The sequence below is a fragment of the Panthera pardus genome, unplaced genomic scaffold, assembly GCF_024362965.1.
Source record: "Panthera pardus isolate Hobbes unplaced genomic scaffold, ASM2436296v1 HiC_scaffold_15, whole genome shotgun sequence".
Lineage (NCBI taxonomy): Eukaryota > Metazoa > Chordata > Mammalia > Carnivora > Felidae > Panthera > Panthera pardus.
Window position 1 is genome coordinate 10,611,084 of NW_026526710.1, and position 20,652 is coordinate 10,631,735.

Below are 20,652 nucleotides of genomic sequence, written 5' to 3' on the forward strand. Positions count from 1 at the left end.
TGTTTGCTTCAAATAATACACATTTTAGGGGTGTCTGGGTGGCTCAGCCAGTTAAGTGTCTGACTTCAACTCAGATCATGATCTTGTGGTTTGTGAGTTCAAGCCCCATGTCGGGCTCTCTGCTGACAGCTCAGAGCCTGGAGCCTGCTTCAGATTCTGTGTCTCCCTCTCTCTCTCTGCCCCTCCCCTGCTCACACTCTGTCTCTCTCTCTCTCTCTCTCTCTCTCTCTCTCTCTCTCTCTCTCAGAAATAAATAAACATTAAAAAAAAAAACTTTTTTAAATTAAAAGATAAAAAAAGGGCGCCAGGGTGGCTTAGTGGGTTAAGTGTCCAACTTTGGTTCAGGTCATGATCTCGTGGTTTGTGAGTTCAAGCCCCGTGCCGGGCTCTGTGCTGATAGCTCAGAGCCTGGAGCTTGCTTCGGATTCTGTGTCTCCTTCACTCTCTGCCCATCTCCTGCTCATATTTTGTCTCTCTCTCTCTCTCTCTCAAAAATAAACATTAAAAAAAATCTTTAAAAAAAAAGATTAAAAAAATCATACACATTTTAAACTATCTTGATTTGTGACAGATCCAGGATACGTCTCATGGTGTTCAGAAAGAGCCAAAAGAAATTCACATTCAGAGCCAGGTTTTCACTTTTTCTTTCTTTCTTTTCTTCTTTCCTTCCCTCCCTCCTTTATTCTTCTCTCTCCCTTCTTTCCACCCTCCTTTCTCCTTCTCTCCTTCCTTCCATCATTCTGTCCTCCCTCCCTTCTTTCTGAGACCCCCTCTCTCTTCTCTCTTTTCTTCAGACCAAGAAATTCAAAATTCCTATACTGCGTGTCACCAACCGCAAGCCAAGCCGGCGAGGCTCCACCCTCAGTCTGTCTCGGACCAGTTGGGGATCATCCCCCCAGAGCAGTATGATGTCCATGAACCCCGGCTCAGATGAGCCCCAGAGTGTGATCACCCAGGCAACAGGCAGCAAGGACATTGAGGACAATGAATCCTCTTCGACCAAGCCTGACGAAGAACCTCTCCATATCAGTAAGTCGTACCTGAGATCTGAACAATCTGCCTGGACTCTTTGCCTTAAAGCTAGACATCAAGAACCCCTCCTACTCCACCTCCACCCCCATTCAGTTAAAAGAGACACAGGGGTCTCCTGGCCCTGTACAATTTCCTCAGTCCCCTTTGCTTTTCCCCGGGGGAGACTGGAAATATACTCTGTTCCTTGGGTTACTCTGAGCAATTTCTCCTCGAGAGACAGCCCATGGTCATCAATTGCTCCTTTTAAATTTCTAATAATTATAGGGGCGCCTGGGTGGCTCAGTCGGTTGAGCGTCCAGCTTCGGCTCAGGTCATTATCTCACGGTTTGTGAGTTTGAGCCCCATGTTGGGCTCTGTGCTGACAGCTTGGAGCCTGGAGCTTGTTTCAGATTCTGTGTCTCCCTCTCTCTCTGTTCCTCCCCTGCTCGTACTCTGTCTCTCGCTCTCTCTCAAAAATAAATAAACATTAAAAAAATTTTTTTTAATTCTAATAATTACATTTTATTGAGCCCGACTTATATAAAATGTTGTCACTTCAGCATGAAATCAATATAAAATTATTAATGAGATATTTCACATTTTTTCATACTAAGTTTTTGAAATGCAGCATAGACTTTTTAAAATAACTTTATGGAGGTATAATTTGCATACCATAAAATTCACTCTTTTTAAATGTACAATTCAATGACTGTTAGTCAATTTACAGAGTTGTGCAACTATTATCATAATCTAGTTTTAGAACATTTCAATCAAACCAAAAGAAAACCTCATATCCATTGGCAGTCTCTCTCCTTTGCCACCCCATGGCTCTAGGCAACCACAAATCTACTTTCTGTCTCTAGGGATTTGTCTTTTCCAACTATGTTATATATGGAAGTTGTATCCCTCTGTGACACTCGTCCCCTCCTCCCCCTGCTCTGGAAGATGCATTTTCAGTGGTTCACAATTTGGGGGACACAGGTGCTTTAGAAAATCTATTAAAAACTAGGAGTCCTCTCTCCATAAGAAAATTTATACACACATATATACATAGTTTTGCATACTCTTTTAGGTACAGCCTATGGACTTCCACCAGATAGAATCGTAACTAGATTCTATAAGTCATGCAAAAAAAATTATTCTCAGAACTTTCTGAGTAGAGCTTGTATAGTAAAAGGAAATAGGAAAGAAGGGATTTATGCAGAAAGAGAGGATAGAAGAGAAAAAGAAAGGATCATGAACGAGCTGGCCAATGCAAAATTATGGACTCTGGTTCATGGACCCCTTCCCACCACATCTCCTGTGTCCCCTCAGTGGCGCCCAAGCGGAGGCCTGTCTTCTTAGCCAGTGTTCTTTCAGACCATCTAGAATGCCTGTGGCAACCAATGCTGGGCTGGGCTAGGCTGAGCTGAAAAGAACTGGGTGTAGGATAGTTTCAAGGAGATTGAATAAGAGGTCAAGGTAGACCAGAAAGCCTGATTGAGGCCCTAATCATCACAACAAAGAATGGACAGAAGGACAAAGCATCCAGTAAGTGGTCAGGACTCAGAGTAATGACTGCCAATGAGAAAAATTCCCACCCTTGTCAACAGGGTGAAAGCCGTGAAAATCCATGAAAGGCTCCGAGCCCTGAAAAGCTGTTTGCTGAACAGACTATCTAAGATAGTGAGGAACCAAGATCAGCCATCAGCAGACGTGTGACTCTTATGGATTTCTTAAACCTTCTTTCATTCGACACGTATCTACTGATCAGCTACTGAGCACCTGGAACTGAGGATTATAGTTCCTGGCCTCCCCAAGCTTATGTTTTAGAAGGAAAAAGCAGATGATAAACGAAACTGCAAATATCAAGTCAGTTGCAGATAATATGTGATCAGAAGATAATAAAACAAGACATGGGCCAGAGAGAGACTGTCGGTGGGGATGAGGCTAGTTTAGCCACAGTCGTCAAAAAAGCCTCTCTCAGCTCTGACCATTTAGGCTGAGATCTCAGGATATGAAGCCGGGGAGGGAGGCAGGAGTCAGAGTGGGCATGGCCTTTGTAGGGTAAGGTAAGGACTTCAGAATGATCTCAATGGCAACAGGAAGTCTCTGGGAGGTTTTCAGTACAGGACTAACCAGATCTGGTTTTCTTTTCAAGGTGTCTGTGTGGTTATCAATGTTATATCCATGTTGTGTGTCTTTCAGCCCCAAAAGCCCTGCTCTTAAGTAAGAAGAGAAGTGTCCCCAGCTCCAAGAACTGCCTCAGTCCAGAAGTGGCACAGTGTCCCCCAAGAGGAAGCAGGCATGCCAAAGGAAGGAGGGGGTGGAGGGGGAAGGTATCTGTGATGAGCAGACGGGTGAACAGTGCCACCTCTCCAGGCCTCTGAGACCTGTCCCCAGTTGCTGCCTCCTACCCATATCTAACCAGCTAACTGGTCCCCTCAGTCCTACCTCCTAAAACTCCTTTAAACCTTCTCTCTTCATTCCCGTCGCTTTCATCTTCGTTTAGAGATAGAAAACTGAGGCATGCAGGCTAGTTCCTGCCACTTACATTTTGTTTAATACACAAGGTTTTGTTTAAAAAAAAAACTGGGGTGATATTCTAAGATTGAGAGATTTTACGGAAAAATTTTGATTAAAAACCCACCACCACCACTGTGGCAAGAGTGGACCCGCAACCATGCACTACATCCAAATGGAGCTGCCCCTCTTAGGGGGGGCACGTGCTGGCTAGTTTTCCACAATCCCCACCACTCCCTATTACCCCCAATCATTGTTCCCAATTGGCCAAGTGCATGGCCGTTTATCATCTCATGTGCCCTACTATTTTCCTTAGAATAAGGATGATGATGATCATGACGATGATGACAGTACAAGAGTTAATGCTTAAGAAGACTTTTACGTATCAGGCACTATTCTAGCTTCTGCTATATACATACTGTGTACATATATAAATTCACACTTATGTGTATGTATATATTTGCATGTAAATTCAATGAGTCCTCACAATTTTATGCCTTTTTGTAGATGAGAAAAGTGGGGTACAGAGAGATTAAATTATCTGACCAAAGTCACACATCTAATAAGTGATGAGGCCAGAATTTGAACCCAGGAAATCCAGTCTAGCCCTCAAGTCACACAAAATTTGATTTTTCTTACACTAGCTCATGTCATCTATCCCGGTACCTGACCCTTCTTGGTACCTGAGTTTGGAACCCCCAGGTCCACAGCCTCATTACCTCTCACCTACATGACAGCAACAGCTTCCTAGTCTCCCTGCTTCCTGTCTTGCCTTCACTTGCCCATGGATTCTTCTCCATGTTGAGCCAGAAGGAACTTTCTAACTTAAAAATCTGACGTAGGAGTGCCTAAGTGGCTCAGTTGGTTAAGCATCCAACTCTGGATTTTGGCTCTGGTCATGATCTCATGGTTCGTGAGTTCAAGCCCCCCATCGGGCTCCATGCTGACTGTGCAAAGCCTGCTCGGGATTCTCTCTCCCTCTCTCTGCACCTCCCCTGTTTACTCTCTCTGTCTCAAAAATAAATAGATAAACTTAAAAAAAAATCTGATGCAGTGTTGCCCAGCTTAACATCTTTCAAGACTCCCCACTGCCTCTAAAACTGTGCATCTGATCTTGTCCCAAGCTGTTACAATAGGCTCAGCTTTCGCCACTTCATACCTTCCACCAAGCACTCCAACCTCAACAAATAGCTTTCCTCTTCTTAAACAACGCTCATTCTCTCATGTTGTCCTCTGTCTGCAATGCCCTTTAACCTGTGACACTTTAGTCTGGTGGACTCCTAGTTAACCTTCAAGACCCAACTCAAATGTTCCCTGTGAAGTCTTCTCTGACTCTCCTGGGTTCCCTCCCTGTCATTTCCCTTAGTACTTTTATTTGGTTTTATTGAGTACTTAATTTAACTTACAATTGTATCTCAGTGTATCAGGAACTCCTTTTGGCTAGATACAGCAATCTGAAAAATAGTAGCTTAAGAAAGATATTTATATTTCTTACAGATTAAAGAAGACCAGTCCACAGCTGGTATGGCTCCAAAAGGTCATCAGGAAACCTGCTTCCTTCTGTCTTTCTTTGCCATGATTCTCAGCATCACTTTACGATCTAAAATGGCTAGAATGCCAGCCATCACAGCCACATGCTAGGCTGGAAGCAGAAGAAAGCAGGTGAAGTAGGAAATTGCTCACTCCCAGCTGAATTGAAGCAATCTTTTCAGAAGCTCCATGCAACATTTCTACTAAACTCTTAGTGCCCAGAATTTAGTCACAGGGGCACACCTAGCTGCAAAGTTGTTGGACAACAGGTCTAGTAAATGCTTACCCTCACACACATAAACACACACACACACACACACACACACACACATGCGCGCGCGCGTGCGTGCGTGCACATGCACATGTTTCTATTACTAAGGAAGAGGGGGGGAAAGGAATGTGAGCTCCCTGCTGGTGTAGAACAATGACGTCTTATTCACCTTGAGCCTGGCACACCGCAGGTGCACAACAATGACCAGGAGATGCGTTTCCACCAGATATCTATGTCCCAAAAAGAAAGTCTTTCTATTTCTACCTCCTCACCCTTCCCCTCTATTTATACCTTATCCTCATCCCATTTGTCAGAGCCTTGACAAACGTAGATTAATTTCCCAGACTTTCACTGCCTTCTAAAACCTTCTCAAATTTATTCTGAATTCATGAATCCTATTCTGAGAGACACCATTTGACCAAGGTCTAATTTCCAGGGCTGGCTGCATAATGAAGTCTTTGTGGAGGCAAATCACTGGAGACAGCAGGTTGTGGCCTCTCCATGGACTGATCCCCTCCCCAAATCAATGGCAAGGGGATTCTCGAGAAACCAAAGCCCAGGCCATTCCTGCTGCCAGTCTTGAGGCTCCCAGTCTTGGAACTGTAAGAGGAGAAACTCACTTAAATAGCAACCCAGAAAAGATGCATCCCACGGTGGCTAACGTTCCACCAGAACCCAACCCCATACAACAAAAAGACCTCCTCCATTTTCCCCTAAAGAGGAAGGAATGAGTTTTGTCACTCAAGAGTGAGCTGTGTGGACAGGCAGTAGATGGAAGGTGGAGGACAGAAGTCAGAATTTTTTTTCTTTGGCAGTGTGATTTAGCACTCGAAAACACAGGATGCCATTGTCTGTGAGCAATGGGTAGTGTCCTCTCCATGGCTCTGGGGACTCAGGACTGAGCAGGTTCCTCTGAGTGTGGGCATCCATTCCAGGACCGTCTTCCTCAGGGAAATCCTATTTTGTGGCACCTGATCCCCTTCCAAACAAGTATCTTCTCCCAGGTAGCCATGAGGCGTAGATGTGGGCCTCCAAACCCCCAGGCTTTATTCTAATTCACATGTAACCAAACTCAGGTACATGATGAATGGAGCCTGATTTTGGTTGGGCACCATACATTCCCAGACACATTATTGGCAAGCAGAAAAAAAAAAAATTTTTTTCGGTGCATTAAGAGAGCGAGGAGCCTTCTATATGATTCTCTAGGAAAGCTGCCTGACGTGCCAGGTCACTAGGGTCATTTGCTGGTATCCACCCACCCCTAGGCTGGCTTGCTTGTGAGTGGGGGCAGGAGTGGGGGAGCAGTCAGATGTTGCTCCTTGGTTCTGAGGAGATGGGAAGAAAGTGGAGGAACCAGCTACAGGTGCCTTACTCATAGGCTTCTAGACACTCCCCAAGGATTCTGGGATGTGCAGCAGTAGGGGAGGTGGGTGTGACAAGACAACGAGGAAGATCAGATTCAGGTCAAATGGAATCATGCCCTCAAATTACTGGGAAGATAGATTACTTGAGAATGAAGAAGGTGGAGTAGAAAATGGCTGAATGAGGGTGTTGTTCACAACCTAGATGGCTCCAAGGTCATTGAAGGGGAGCGCCCTTGCCCTAAGCACCCACTGACTGCATTCATAAACAAGGCTGGACACAAATGGCCATAGCAAGCACTGGGCCTCGTTCTTCTAGGTATGGCTTTTGAGACCTGCACTTGAGTTGACTATAGGCACCTGACAAAGGGTGAAAAGGGTCCCCACTGGCACTGTCCTCCTTCGCTGAACCCCCAAATCTAGCTCAAGTTCTTCCAAGTCCTTCCCTCTTTTTCTCTCCTTAGCCATTCACTTATTTACCCAGCAAATGGTGACTGAGAACCCTCGATGACAAGCACAGTGCCAGGTACTTGCAAATCTGTATCCATATAAAACATGTAGGATTTCTACTGTCCCGCTCCAAGTACAGTTCATTTTCTAATATTAGTTTCTCAGGGCTGCGTCATGAAGTACCATGAACCGGAAGGTTGAAAACAACAGGAATTTATTGTCTTACACAGTTCTAGAGGCTGGAATCCAAAATCAGGGTGTCATGGGGCTATGCTTCCTCCAGAACCTGTAGGGTGGGGAATCCTTCCTTGCCTCTTCTAGCTTCTGACAGTAGCTGGCAACCCTCGGCACTTGGCTCTAGAGGCACTGTCAATCCAATCTGCCTCTGCCATCACAGGCCATCCTCTCCCTGAGTGTCTGTCCCCTCTTGCTATAAGGACACCAGTCATATTGGATTAAGATGCCACTCTACTGCAGTGTGACCTCATCTTAACTTAACTAATTATACCTGCAATGTCTCTGTTTCCAAACAAGAATGTGAATAGTTCACGTTCTGAGATACTGGGTGATTAGGACATCCACGTATCTTTTGGGAAGACACACTTCAACCCCTAACAGTCAGGTACAAAGATGTATTTCTACCCTATAGAAAACAGCAACAATATTAAGTATGCAGGGAAAAGTCCACTAGAGGCAGGAGAAATGGGGCAGCCCGAGTGTGCACACCTGCCCAATGGCCACCGGCAGCGTGCAGCAAGAATGAACCCCATCTCAGAGTCTTTTACAGGGGAGCGGGTGGTCTGGATTTTTATGTGAAGCCTTCCAGTTTGAAAAGCTGGGTATCTGCATCAAATCAAACAAAACCTGTGAGCTAGATTCAGCCTGTGGGTCACCAGGTTGCCACATCAGGTCTGTGGGATCAGAGAGGGTTTCCTGAACAAGACGATTTCTTCTGAGAATTGGAAACCGTTTTGTCTCTGGCTACACTAGAGTTTAAGGTCGGGGAGGGGAGTGAGATGAGACAGGAGAGAAAACAAGCAGCCAGACCCTGCAAAGCCTGAGAAGCCACTTGGAGGAAATGTAGATGCTGTCCAGAAGGAAAACGATGAGTCACTGGTTGTAAGCAGGGAGATAACACCGGGTGTATAACCTGCCAAACGCTGTGGGCTGCCTAGACCCCGATCTACCCTCTCCAGCTCCCCACACACAGAAGTGGAGGGGATACCAGCCCCGCCTGCCCTCTGGACAATGACCTCTCATGTTCCCATCAGATCTGCAGAAGCTCCTGGAGATGGTTCGGGAAGATGCCCGGAGGACAGTCATAATGGAAAATGGGATGCACAAAAAAGCGCCCAGGTATTGTTCTCTTGACCCCTGGGGCAAATGCAGGATATCAGAATAACAGTGATAACATTAGCCACAGCAGTTCTGAATCCTTAATATTTTCTCTGTGACAAGCACTGAGCTATGTACTTTGTTCATGTATATCACCTCCCTGGGTTCTTACAACAACCCTCTAAGGAAGATACTGTGGTCTTTATTTTACAAATGAGAAAATGAGGCTCAGAGAGGCTAAGTAACTTGTTCAAGGTCACCCAGCCAACGAACGGTAAGGGCACAACTCAAAAGCAGATCCTTCTAATTCCAAAAAGCATCCTCTTAACCACCATGCTACCCTGCTTCCCAGGAGTTGTAAGGTTATTCATCCACTCTTTTACTGAATATTTATGACCATGTAGAGACTAGGTACCAATTATTACAGGAAGCGTTATAAAAGGGAAGCTCGGACTAAGAGGGTGAATACTAGGGAAATGTGATCTAGTCTGGGATGTGGATGAGGATCAGAGAAGTTCCCTCCAAGGAAGAGACTCTAAGAGATTGTGGATGAGGCATGAAAAAGAGCTACCCGGCCAAAGTTTGGGGGGGCGGGGTGAGGAGACAGATGAACATTTCAGGCAGCACATGTGCAAACATGGTGAGGAGGGACCATGGCGCCTTCAAGGACTGAAGTGCGGCCAGAATGGGATGGAGAGAGGCATCAGCCTGTCTGGGGACCTCAGAGGCCACTTCCAGGATCTGGTTTCCACCCTAAGAGACTGGCTCGTGGCGCTGCACTTGAAGCTGAAGTGTCCTCCTCCTGGCGGGAAGCCTTATCCATGGGACTTCCGACCTCGAAAAGCCTCAGAGAGCAGGCAAGCTAGAGCCGGAGTTCCCTTCCCAAGTACAGATCCTTCTGAGTAAGCAAATGACTTCCTGAAAATAAATGACACACTGGAAGAGGTTCTTCATCGCTTTCAGCCTACTGGGATGCCGGCTATGACTTATTGGTTATTGTTATTACCATAATTACAGTTCACTGAGCACTTTCACATGCATCACACCCGCCACTGCTTGCTAAAGACGAATCTGTCTGCTGCTGCCTCAACTGGCATCGGGGCTCGGAGGGTGGCACTCGGGAGGCATCCAGAGACAATGCCAGCCCTTCAGGCCCTGGCCGCTGTTACTGATGTATCAGCGTTGGAGACAGACGCTAATCATGAAGCATCAGCTCCCCGGGTCTCTCTCCTTTGTAAGAACTCATGGCATGAACACTGGCATTGGAGTCAGACTGACATGCATCTGAAACCCGGAACAGGTCAACGTAGCCTTTCTCTAAACCTCAGTTTTCTCGTCTATAGAATGAGACTGTGTGGCCTCGAAGCGTTGGCCTCGGAACCAAGGAGGCTAGGGTCAATCTCCGTCCCCATGATTTAATTGCTGTGTGATGTCGAGCAAGTTGCTTCACCTCTCTGAGACTGATTCCAATTCTGTAAAATGAGACTCATTAACAACCTACCTCAAAGAGATGTAGTGAGAACTACATAGCCTTATCTTTGTAAAATATTATACTTGTGGAAATAACGTCTATTTCAATGAGAATTAGCTGAAATAATGCATTTAACATATTAATATTAGCACCTGCCTAGCATATCGTAAGCATTCAATACATGATGACCGCCGTGATGGTGTTGGTGGTACTTTTGTTTCACACGTGGCGTCCCACAGAATCTTCGCAGCATGTTGCTGAGGCGGGTGTATTAATAGCTACCCATTACCAACGCCCCACCACACGGATGGAGAAGAAGGGCGATGACTGACATGCATAAGGTGCTCAAAAGACAGAACCACGCGAGAACACAAAACTCACCGCATGGCCTCTGTGTTCACTTCAGTGATACAATAACCATGGTTACAAGAGCGAGAACCTGTTGAGATGTCCCATCTTCAACTCCTCTGGGAGAAAAATCTCCCTAATCTCTCCCTGAGGCAGCAGATATTGGAGGCTTCTCTTTAGAGCTGTAGAGAGACAGTTAAGAAAAGCTGCACATTTTCTTTTGTCCTCCTCGCTTTAGAATCTGGATTCCTTTTTCAATTTAGGCCCCACATCTGTTCCCAGCAGGGATGACAGAGAATTCTGGGGTTTTTAAGAACCCCTAAAAGCCAACTGGATCAGCCCCCAGCCTCAAAGCCAGACTGCCCTCTGGCCATCTTAGTCCTGTTCAGGCTGCTGTAACAAAAATGCCACAGACGGGGTGGCTTACAAACAATAGGTATTTATTCCTCGCAGTTCTGGAGGCTGGGAAGTCCAAGATCAAGGTTCCAGCCGAGTCGGTGTCTGGCAAGGGCCTCCCCCATAGATGGCAGTCCTCGCCACAGATGGCCGTCTTCTCACTGTAACCTCGCATGGGGGAAGGGAGCTCCCTGGGGTTTCTTTTGTGAGGGTGCTAATTCCAATCATGAGGGCTCTGACTTCATAGCTAATCATCTCACAAATGCCCCCACCTCCTAATATCCTCACCTTGGGGATTAAGATTTCAACAGATGAGTTCAGGGGGATGCAAACATTCAGACCATAACATCACCTAGGAAGATGACATTTTCTTAAAACTCTGCTAGCAGTATTTCCTTTAAAAAAAATTTTTTTTAATGTTTATTTATTTTCGAGAGACAGACAGAAGGGAGTGGGGGAGGGGCAGAGAGAGAGGGAGCCACAGAATCCGAAGCAGGCTCCAGACTCTGAGCTGTCAGCACAGAGCCTGAAGTGGGGCTCGAACCCACAAACCACGAGATTATGACCTGAGCTGAAGTCAGATGCCCAACCAACTTAGCCACCCAGGCGCCCCTAGCAGTATTTTCTAAGTGTCTCTGGGGATCAGAATCAGCTGGATGCTTGTTAAAGATACAAATTTTTAGTCTTCATCTCAGAACCACTGAATCGGAATCTCCAGAGGAAACTTTATTTTTTAACAAGCACTCCAAGTGAACACTATTTCACAGTATGTTGAGAAATTCTAAGGTTTCAAAATGTGGTCTCTGCACACCAGTATCAGAAGTGTGTGTGTGTGTGTGTGTGTGTGTGTGTGTGTGTGTGTGTGTGTGGTTTTTAAATGCAGCTTCTGGGGCCTCGCTCCAGGCCTAACATACCCAAATCTCTGGGAGTATGGCTCTGTATTAGCAGCAATCTCTCCAGGTCTCCAGGTGATTCCTATGCCCCATAAAGTCTAAGGATCCCTGCTCTCGAAAGAGAATCCTCCCACAGATACTGACTGCCTCCAGGGCACCGTACGTTGAAGGCCTTATTAAGAGACCCATCTTGCTTTGCAGTATCTTGTCAATGCTCAAACAAACCAAGAGTGATTCTGCCTATAAAGACGTGCAGACCACCCGCAAATCAAGGTAGGAGACACCCCACAGTTACAGGGACCATTGCAGAGATGCCCCTTACCAGACTATAGAAGGTGGGGCAGGGAGGAGGGACTTTTTCCTTCTTCATTAGAAATAAGCTTCTTAATTCCTGCGGGGGGCGGGGTGGGGTGGTATCCAGATGTCTCTCCCCACATCCCAAAGTGAATATCATAAAGTTAAAAATCTTCCTGTAGTAGAGGGATATGAAGCAAGGAGGATGTGTTACAGGACTGCCCTTTCCCTCTTTACTTGAGCAACTTGTAATGAGGGAAGGGAGGTCTGCCCCCATTTCGTTTATTCATCTGAAGTATACTCATCAATCCCCATGTGTGCCAGAAACCGTGCTAGGTTTGGAGGGATTCAACAGTCTGCTATCATAAATCTCACTATCTGGACTGAAGCCATAACTTTTTCGTGTGCCACGGACCCTCTGGCAGTCTGAGGACTCCTTTCAGAAAAATGCCTTTAAGTCCATGCTGTAAATAACAAAAGTTTACAAAGAAATCTGTAGTAATACAGGTTATGACATTACAACCAAATGTGGGATATAGTAATCTATGAGCTTCTTTAGCAGTGAGTTATATAATAAGACTTAGCACATCTAATAACTACTATAATTTTAGATTAGTGCTGAGTATAAATGATCTTTCAAAATATCTGCCACAATTGTGACGCAAGGTGCAAATACATGCGATTTCCATTCCTACTAAAGGCTAGTTGAAATAAAGATGTGACCTTTTTTCCATCTGCATTCATGGGCTCCTTGAATCCTGCCTTTGGTTAAGAATCACTGGTCTAATGGGAGAGCCATGTCTTTATTAAATAATCCCACAGAGTTAGCCATATAATCATGACTATGGAAAGTGTTCTGAAGGAAAAGTAAGGAGGATTGGGTGAATGTTGAGCACCACGGGCCCAAAACTGAGTTTGACATTTAAGCTGAAACCTGAAGAAAAGAAGACTTAGCTAGCCTATGGCTGGGATAGATGGGAATCGTGTTCCAAGAAAAATGAATAGCATGTACAAAGAGCCTGAGACAGGAGGAAGCATAGAGGCATTGAGCAGAAATCAGTATGGCTGAACCTCAAGGAGGGCCAAGGAAAAGGGAGATAGAGACAGGCAAAGGGTCCTTTGTTATTTACTTCTGTTCGCTTGTTTATCACAGTGAATGCCACTACTTCCCTCACCTCCCACGTCCCCCGAGTCACACTATCAGCCCTAGAAAAGAAGAGAGCCACCTTCCAGACCATCAGGAGGAAGGTCAAAGCCAACCCACTCTCCCAAAGAATGCATCTGCAGGGGTTGGGGCTGCTGGTTGGAATCCAAACACAAGGGTTTCTGGGTACTATTCCTGGGGCCTGCATCCCAGTAAGGTGGGATAAGGGCTCAATCCATCACCTACCAGGGCTAAGACCTCTAGATCCAGTCCCCTGAGCCTCTGGGGAAAAGCAGCAAAGGTTAGGACCTTTCCTGCGGAGAGGGGTTTGGGAAATGGCAGGCCTACCTAAAGAAGTTCCAGGCACTACAGGGCCAGAAGGGAAGGGTCAGCAGCACATCACAGGGATAAGAAAAACAGAACCACACAGATAAGGCAATCAAGTAAGTCTTCCAAGCATTTTGTAGAAACAAAGGGAGACAGGGCAAGATAGAAGGTGAGAAACACTGATGTTGAAGGACCAGACCACTAAAGTAGGACACAAGAGAAGGTGCAGGGGAGGGACAGGCATGCACAATGGAGCTTCACCCCTTCTAGAAACTCTGACCAGGCAAAGTCACAGGAGGGAGTAGCCACTCAAGGAATTAAATCAGCCCATACCTGGGAAGGGTTCAATGTCATGAGAGCTGACTGATCACAGATGAGGACACTGATGATCCTGAGCTGAGTTGCTTGCCCACAGACTGGGAGCTGGTGGTGCCAGGGATGGGCTCTGGAGCCAGCTCTGTCTGCCTCCAAAATCAAGTGAAGCGAGTGTTCAGCTCAGGGTCCAGTTTAGATAAGACAATCCTTGAATGAAGAAGCAGTCTGGGTTTGGGAAAATCGACATCATGACTAGAAAGACTTGACTATCCCTTCCCCAAATCTGCACTCAGCCCCAGCTTACATGCCAGTTGGTGTAGAGAGAAAAATGGAAGGGCCCCAAGTGAACTTGTCCTCCAGAAGGAAAGATCAATTTTGTACAGATGAAACTGGGATCCAGAAAATATGTCATCCTGACAATATGCAGAGACAGAAGGTCAAAGTCAGACTACAAGACTCAGAGCAGGTAGAACTTGCTGTAGACCATGAAACAGGGTTGGATTTGAGAAAGTGGAGAAGAAACAAGAAGGACCCTCCAGGCAGAGGACATGGGTAGAAGCAAGGGCCAATATACACTGAGAACAATATACACTGAGTTCTATGACTGGTCCTTTGATTAGAGCCACTTCCCTTACCCGAATTCTGGAGGCTAACAGGTGTCATAGGAGCCCCGAAGACACCCTTTCTGTGAAAAGCAGGCTCCAGGCAACTTGAAACCATCCCTTTGTGTTTCAGTGAAAGATCTAGCAGTACAAGTGGAGAAAGCCACACTCTGCTCATCCAGAAGAAGTCTAAAAGGTAAGCCAGACGGGCAGCGGAACAAACTGGCCAAAGCGACTATGGTAATCACATCCTCTATCTTCCCAGGGGTATGGAAACAACCCAATGCAGACCAGACTCCCCAAAGTCATACACATTGCTTAAAGACAAGGGTTGCCCAGGGAAAGGGACTCATGGCCAAGGTGCCAATGCAGACAACGGCAAAAAATTCCTCCTCTGTGCCAGGCACTGGGTGAAGCATTCCATATTCACCATCGTGCTTATTCCTCAAAACCAATCCTATGAGGCAGGAGTGTTATCCCATCCTACAGAGGAGCAAACTGAAACCTGGCCAGGTGAGATGTCTTGCCTGAGGCCACATAGCTAAGAAGTAGTGGTACTGGAGTTTGAACTGGAGTCTCCCAGCTCCAAATTCCATTTTCATCTCACTGTCCTTAACATTCACTGGGCTCAGGTGACCAGATGTCTCCCTGTGGACTTATTTAATAAAGCCTGAACCACCAGCTTGATATTGGGAAGATCTGTCCTTCCTATATCCAGGGGAATGCTGAGATAGCATTCCACTGCAGAACACCTTGAGGCCCAGGGAGCGCCGCATCATGGCTCTGATCTTGCACCCTGTCCCCTAAGCCCTTCTTATCTGTGTCTACAGCCGTACCAACCGGGACATTATCCAGTGCAAGAGTGGCGTGTGCAACACCATCAGGGCAAAGTTTTACAGCGTGGCCCAGGAAGCCGGCTTCTGTCTTCAGGACAAGATGGAAATCCTCATGAAGTAAGGGCACACATATATCCCTTCATCCAAAGGACATTCATCTAGTACCCACCATATGCCCACTAATGCCAGGTGCTGGGGCTTAGCAGGGAGTAAGGACATATTTCCTGCGCTCAGGGAGCTTACAGTCTCCTGGAAAATATGGGCGGAAACAAGTAACTATATTTATAAATATATAGGTACAAATTATAATCATTGCTATACAGGAAGAGACAGGGTACTATGAGAGAGAGAAACCATGAGGAACTAATTTAGTTCGGGTAATCCAGGAGGACTTCTCTAAGGAGGTGACTTCAGGCTGAGCCTTGACAGATGAGGAGGAGCTGGCGATGTACACCAGCAGCAGGCTAAGTACATACAAAGCTCCAAGTCGGGAAGGGACATGGAAAATCTGCAGAAGAGAGAGAAGTGAGGAGTGAGAACTGCATTATGCACAGCCATGAATGCCACACTTAAGGCTTGGAACTTGATTTTAAGAGCACCGGTGGGCTACTGGAAGCCTCTCTTTCCTATGCTGACTACCCAATAACTGTCTCCCTTCCCAGCCTACCCCTTGACTGCGGTGACCATTCACCCCCAATGAACTCATCCATTCGATGAAAGTTGCACGGTCACCCTGTGCTCTCTCACCCTTTCAGTATGGAGGGGTTAGGGTTCAGGGCCACCGTTTCAGAGATGACTTGTCCCACCTTCTGGGAGCCCCCAGGCTAGTGAAGAATCCAGACAAGTAACCAGACAATGACCAGACAGGCTGATGACAGCCAACATGAGAGTGAGCAGGGGGCTAAGGGAACACAGGGGAAGGATGTCTTGCCTAGCCTGAGGCAGCAATCGGAAATGTCTTCCTGGAGGAAACAACATCTTCTGTTTCATAAAAATTGGTGAGATTTCCAGAGCACCTGATATGTACCCACCAGCTTTGTAGTCATCACTGAGTCCTTACAACAATTCTAGGAAATAGGTGCTGTTATTAGACCCATTTTATGGATGAGAAAAGTGGGCTCAAAAATGTCTTGTCAAGACAAGGTCACCCAGTGGTTAAGTAGTAAAGATGGAATTTGAACTCAGAGAGTCACACGCAAAGTGGGAAGGAGGGACAGGAGCTCCAGGGAAAAGCAACAGCAAAGTCTCAAAGGCCAGAAGGGGCACAGGGGACCAGGAACTGCCATTAGTCAGGTGTGGCTGGGGTTCAGGTTGCTTTCAAGGTAACCAGAGAGACAGAGGCCAGATCATAAAAGGTCTTGCTAGCCCAGCTATAGAGGTTGAACTTTATCTCAGAACTTTGTTCATGAGCTAAAGCATAAAATGCTGAGCTGGAAAATGCTGTAGAGACTGGATAATCCAGAGCCTTAGAGAGCAAGTTACTCAGGGAACCTTATTCCAAGTGAAACGAAAAGCCATTGAAAGTCATATATAGGTGAATGCACTGGTTATAGTTACAATGCAAAGTCTCCTTAGAGAGCTAGGGCATATGCCCAAAACAGTAAGAGGAGTGGGGAAGAGAGGAACCAACCTGAGTTAAACACCTACTGTGCATCTGGCACTAAGCTCCGCACTTCGCACACATTGTATCACTTAATCCTCACCTCTGAGAGCTAGGATCATTATTATCTTCCATTTTACAGATTAGAAAGCTGTGTAAATACAATATAAAGTAGGGAGAGAATGATAAAAGGTGACTGGGTTTCGCAAGAAAAGAGCGTTTCAGGACCTTGGAGAGAGCTGTGTCATCTTGTGGCCTGAGCCACATTGTAAACTGAAGAGTGAGGGGCTGAGGACTTCATAGAGAAAAAGGTGTTTAAGTCAGATCTCAAAGGGCAACTGGGATGGATAAAGAAGAAGGGGGTCTGATCTTCCTCTTTTTCATACATCCTGTGACGCAGGCGCCAAGAAGAGAGAGGTCTCCAGAAGTTCCATTCTTTTGTCTTTGTCTCCGATTTTAAAAAGGATATAGCAAAAATGAGGCATCAAGTCTCCATGATAAAAGGAGACGCAGAAGAAATTGCAGACCACTGGTAAAGATCCCCGGAGTCAGATAAGATGGTCTTTGACAGGGGGAAGAGGGAAGGGGAAAGGGGCTGTTGTTGGAAAATCACATTTGATCAAGACAATTCTTGGCCATAGACAGGCTGTCAGGCAAGAACCCCTCAGTTCCTGAACCACAGACAATCCAACAACTGTATTCTCCATATTTATTTTCGGTCTGGATCAGACTATCAAATATGGACTAATTTGCTAGCCTCTTGGAAAATGCAGATGAGGCAAACCACATGAAAATTCCTACAGACTGTGAGGTTTATGGGGCAATCCCTACATTCTCCAAATAAGTTGACCCTTTAAGGATATAAAACCAGGAAGGCATATCCTAGAAACACTGTGCCCCAGCATGGGGTTATAATATAAATACAAGAAAAAACAACATGGACTGAGCAGTTACTGGGTGGCAGACACTAACCTAAGAAATTTTCCTACATTGTTTATTTTGTTCCCCACAAAAATCCTGAAAGTTACATATTAATACTCACTTTGTAAACAAGAAAACATAAAGATTTAAACCCCTGTCTGACCCCAGTCTCTGTGCTCATCTAAGATACAGAATTAGAGTCTGCCATGCACCCCATCATGGCAGGGTGAGTAAATCAAGATCTCAGAGTAAGATGAGAAAGTCTAAGCATGTACCCAGGATCCTTTCCATGATTTTAATAATGTAGAATGGGAGCTTACAAGGAGACACAAATAAATATATGAATCTACACCACAAAATATAAAATACAAAGCAATACGAGTAGCCCAAAGTACACGGTAAATGATCAGTTTCTTCTTCAAATTTCTCTACAATTGATTCATCTATATGGAGGGGGGACCTTTTTTCTTTTAAAAAAATTTTTAATGTTTATTTATTTTTGAGAGAGAGAGAAAGCAGAGTGTGAGGAGGGGCAGGGAGAGGCAGAGAGAGGGAGACACAGGCTCCAGGCTCTGAGCTGTCAGCACAGAGCCTGACACGGGGCTGGAACTCATGAACTGTGGGTTCATGACCTGAGCTGAAGCTGGACGCTTAACCAACTGAGCCACCCAGGCGCCCCACCTTTTTTCTTTTTTAAAGAGATGCCGTCTCCTGCCTTAAACCCTGGTCACACCTGAACCACCTCTAGGTAGGAATCTACCTTGTTCCCACCATCTCAAGAATAGATTACCAAACTACCCTCAGACTGCTGCAGCATTCAGAAATGTTTTCTAAACCCACTGAAACACACAAAGCTGTGGTCCAAGCTTACTCACTATCAGAGACATAGAAAATACACACACACTTCCCCTTCCTCCTCCCCCTCCCCCTCTCTTTTCCCCCTCCCCCTCCTCCTCTTCCATCTTGTGTTTAAGAGCCCCTTGCATCCTGGCAGGTATCCCACAGATATGCCCATGTCCTCCTGGCCTGATTAGCCCTCAAAAGAGAAGCATCCAAAATCTCAGTGCCCCTTCCTTCCTTCTAGCTTTTCACATTGTCTGCTTGATAGAAAAATCATAAATGCTTTAAAGCATGCCCTTAATTTGTTTTTTTAATGAGATGCAAATCATGCTCCAGCTTTTACCACCCCTAAAAAAATAAAAAGACTTGCCTGATCTGCTGGCTGTTTACATTTCGGATGGAGGCAAGCCTCCCAGGTGAAGACGTGCTGCCCTGGAGGTATCACATGAGTGGTAGAAAGAGAAAGTGGGGGTGGAAGCTCTAAGATACTCAGACCCACCCCCCAGCAGGTTCCTAACTGGCTCTCTCTTCTTGGGATTGGGAATTGAAGGTACTTTGATCTGCTGTCCAAACTCCCCAAAGATCTGAAGAATTTCCGCCCTGCCAAAAAGATCCTGGCGAAACTACAGAAGTTTGGGGAAAACCTAGACCTCAGGATCAGGCCCCATGTCCTCCTGAAAGTGCTACAAGACCTGAGAATCTGGGAACTGTGCTCTCCGGACATCGCTGTGGCTATCGAGGTAACTACTGTGTCCTTTCCCATCCTCACTGTGCCTCCAGTGTCCTCATTCAGTCATCTCTCAACATCCAGGCACCATTTAAGTGCTGCACACACAATTAAAAAGACATAAGGTCTCTGCCTTCACGGAGCTCATCATCTAACAGGCGAGGGATTATCACATGACCTTGGTGGTTTCAAATCCAGGGGACATTATAGTCTATGTAAATGGTGCCCCCTGGGGAAACTTGGAGGCTTTGGAGACACATCAGTAAATGGACACATGAATAAAGGAACTGGTGATAATAAGAAGAAGCACTCTAAATCTGGCCCGTGAAACAGCAGCATAGACCTCACCTGTGTGCTTATTAGAAATCTGGACTCTCAGGCTTTAAACCAATGCAGAACCTACATGTAAATGAGATCCCAGGTGATTTGTATGCACAATAAAGTTTAAGGAGCACTGATTTAAGGTAAATGTACAGCGGACCTATCTTAACTAGGATGAGTGGGGAAGGTGACTTTTAAGCTGAAACAGAACTTGACTTGTGTGAGGGACTCCTAGGCAGTCAATAGGTTGGGGAGGAAGCAAGCAAGGAGGTGCAAGGTTATAAGGGGACTGCGCAGTCTGGGCAGACTTTTGAAAGTCAAGTTAAGGATTTAAGTCTTCATCTTGAGGCTGCAGGGAAGCCACTGAATGGTTTTTAATGATAGTTTATCATCACTACCCACTCTAGACATTCCTAGGGCATCAAAAGGCATCAGCAAATAGGAGGAGAGGAAGGGATTCCATCCTAAGGTATTAATAGAGATTAACAGTGACTTCCTTAATTTCACCCCATGGCATACATACATTTTCACAGGGCTTTCAATGTCTCAAGATAAAGATGGGACTCTAGTGGTGGAATTCTCAGTCCTCTGGGTGTTTTCATGCCAGACTGGCGCTCCCACAGGCTGACCTGGGTGATTATATGTGGGTGCAAGGTGAGGAGTCCGGGGATGGGGGATAACCCTGTGGACAAATCCCTAGGTCCAGACTCTACTCCCCACATCTTGTGAAGCTCCTTCAGGAAGGACTGGTAGGCTAGTCCAAAACTAACTCGAGGGTAACTCTCCACTCCCCACTTGCCAGTTATGGGGTCCACTTTCCACCTGCCAGCTATGGGGGTATAGAAGAGGCAATCTCTGAGTGGGTAAGATAAAGGGGGTATGGATGCTCCCCCATTCTCTGAGGTGAGTTCACCACCCTGGCTAGTAAAATTTAGCATGTTCCTCTCCCAGTGAGAACATCACAGAATGTGGGGGTCTCTTAATCCTAGAGCCTATATGAAATTCTACATTTTGTATCTTAAACCTTTCCTGGAAGCAAGTTATCATCAGTTCTCAAAGAAGGCTACAAACCAAAAAAAGTATAAGGACAAATGACTTTTTAAAAAGATATTAAAGTAAGACAGAAAGAAAAATGCAGACAGCTGGGTTTTCCTGCT

General features: G+C 45.9%; 1 protein-coding gene across 1 annotated transcript in view; it reads left to right on the top strand.

Moving 5' to 3' along the window:
• CCDC60 (coiled-coil domain containing 60) overlaps positions 1–20,652 on the top strand; it is a 162,088-nt gene that overhangs the window by 140,775 nt on the left and 661 nt on the right. The window contains exons 7-13 of the mRNA XM_019467310.2: positions 795–1,029; positions 8,397–8,481; positions 11,770–11,841; positions 14,384–14,446; positions 15,081–15,203; positions 17,087–17,218; positions 18,998–19,187. Of these exons, the coding sequence (XP_019322855.2) occupies positions 795–1,029; positions 8,397–8,481; positions 11,770–11,841; positions 14,384–14,446; positions 15,081–15,203; positions 17,087–17,218; positions 18,998–19,187 (900 nt within the window). The remainder of the gene's footprint in view (positions 1–794; positions 1,030–8,396; positions 8,482–11,769; positions 11,842–14,383; positions 14,447–15,080; positions 15,204–17,086; positions 17,219–18,997; positions 19,188–20,652) is intronic.